The sequence below is a fragment of the Rhagoletis zephyria genome, unplaced genomic scaffold (assembly GCF_001687245.7).
Source record: "Rhagoletis zephyria isolate East Lansing unplaced genomic scaffold, Rhagoletis_zephyria_1.1 Rzeph_scaffold_17637, whole genome shotgun sequence".
Classification (NCBI taxonomy): Eukaryota; Metazoa; Arthropoda; class Insecta; order Diptera; family Tephritidae; genus Rhagoletis; species Rhagoletis zephyria.
In genome coordinates, this window is record NW_016174698.1 from 8,298 (window position 1) to 10,702 (window position 2,405).

A 2,405-nucleotide genomic window follows, 5' to 3' on the forward strand; every position below is an offset into this window, starting at 1 on the left:
TTTTTTTTCATGAACGATCAAAATTGAAAAAAGGTAGAAAATACTTCCACTAACTCTTTTCTAGTTATTGAATAAAAGATTAAACAACTTTTATGGGATTTTATATTTTTTAAGTTTATAAAATTTAAAGTTTTTACAAAGCATTTTCAATTTTATTTTCTTTTATCTGCTTAAATAGCTGAAAAAGTTTTAGTCGAAACATTTTTTGCTGTGATATGGATTTATTTTTTTTTTTGAAATTTTTTACTATAACTTATTGTTGGGTTCAAAACAAGATATGTTCAGTCACATGAATTTGCCGCTGGTTTCAATTAAAAAGTTTCGGCACAATGATTTCAACTTCTACTTAAAAATTTAATTTTTTTATCTTTCAGAGGTTAATAAAAGAATTAAAGACATTCCTTTTTTTCACATTCGATATACCCTACTTTAAGTACAGCAATAAAAAAATTTCAATACTAATTTTCAGTAAATGCTCTGTAAGTGTTTTGCATAAAATCAAAAATATGCATTTGTTTTTCTGCTTTGTTTCAGTAAAACTGCAGTTGCACAAAGTATTACAATACAAAAACAACAGACATAAGGAGGTAACAATCTCAAATAAATTTTTTACAAAGCATCATAAAAAAAATTGTAAATGCAAGTTCTGAGGCCACTAATTAATATATTATTTTGTTTTTTTTTATCTTCTATTTTCCGTTTTATAATTTGTTACCCAACTTCTGGCAAAAACTGCAGACACAAATATTTAAATTGCATTCGCTTTGCTGCAAATGGCAAGATTAAAAAATGCGCATCGTCTCTATACCCTTTTCATAAAAATGTAAGCCATTAAAAATCCCCATCCACTTCTATTTTTTGTTCTCGAACATTCAGTTAATTTGCGTTTAAATACCTGATTACACTCTCTCAACATTTATGTAAGTATGTGTGTCGCTTATAGAAAAAAAAAAATATATATTACAAAACTATTAACAAAAACACTGCTTTTTTGAGACTTACGGCTACGAATGTGTTAGCAAGATTAGTCATATGATAAAATAAAGAAATTATAAATATTTAGAACAAATCAGAAATCGTCAAACTACATAAAATTCGGCACAAAAAAAATTAAAGTAAAGCAAAACTTATAAATAACTAATGCACTACGTTTTACTACGTTTTATAGTGTTTTTTCTTTCATAAGTACCAAAATATTAGAACAAAAACGCTTCTCAAATTTGTATATATCCTAATTACAAGTCGTTGCAGCTTTCACAACGTTAACATTTTCAATGTTCCTCTTTAATTACAGAAAATATAAGCTTTATTTACTTCCTCCCATCAAGCGAAGACAATCTTAACTGGTCCCATGGGCAGCTGTTTCATGTAGTTCCAGGCATCGACGCGTGTCATCTTCGCTGTGGAGGCACCATTTATGCTTAGTATTTCATCACCATTTCGCACTTGACCAGTTTTGTGTGCGGCGCCGCCTTAGAATAAATTAAAATAAATAAGTAAATGAACAAATTTGCAATAAACAATGAATATACAAATAGGCTAAAATGTTTGATCTGGTGGATTTTAAGTTAAAGTTAAAGTGTACTGGACAAATTAGGAACCCGTAATACGGTTACCGTGTGGTGGGTTCCAGGCTATGAAGGCTTTCATGGTTAGTTAGGTGCTGACATTTTTGCAAAACCTGAAGTCAAACGCGGCCTGCATTGTTCAAGCCTTCCTGTGGTCCATCCAAGAAATACACGACAGAACTGCTAAGAAGGTTGCCGGACTTTCAGGTTGCAACTCATTAGCATATTTGTAAGTGCAAAAGACAACCAACAGCTTTATCATATCCCTTCGCGGAGTAGAGCTTTATCATATCCTTTCGGGGAATCTGTAAACGGCTGTTTAACTTAGTCGGGAGGGTTTAAGAACTATCAGCATCAGTGGACACCTGACAGAACACTGCAAGCAAAGGTACCATCTTTGTTATAGGAGGAACTGTAGATGCTGTTGGTTGGTGGCTCAGAGCATATACTGCGTGAACGATTACTGTCTTGATTCAGAGCTAGGAAATTTTAACATCGTCCTTTTCTGCGATCCAGTAATAGAAATAAACAACCATATTTTGTTGATCATATTGGAAAAACTACTTTAGGATCAGCATTGTCCAAACGGGTCTACTTAAATATAAGTATCTATTCATAGATATATGTACGCTCGGAAATATTTTCATACAAATGAGTTTCAGGCAGTTGTAAGAACTAGAGACTTGTTACCTTAGAAGTTGCTAAAACCGCCTAAAAGTATGCACATATATTTTTCAGCAATTTTGATACTCACCCATGAAGACCTTTTTCACAACCAAAGGCTTATTTCCCAGCGGCGAATCAAAGCCACCCTCAATGGAGAAACCCAGTCCACAG

At 32.6% G+C, this 2,405-nt stretch overlaps 1 protein-coding gene across 1 annotated transcript; it reads right to left on the bottom strand.

The window, feature by feature from the left end:
* Positions 1-407: 407 nt before the first annotated feature.
* On the bottom strand, positions 408-2,401 carry LOC108379901 (pro-interleukin-16-like; the record flags this gene model as incomplete). Its single annotated transcript, XM_017636264.1, has 2 exons — positions 408-1,472; positions 2,323-2,401. Coding segments are annotated over 2 exons (228 nt in total), but the record flags the coding sequence as incomplete, so codon positions are not given.
* Between the last annotated feature and the right edge of the window lie 4 nt (positions 2,402-2,405).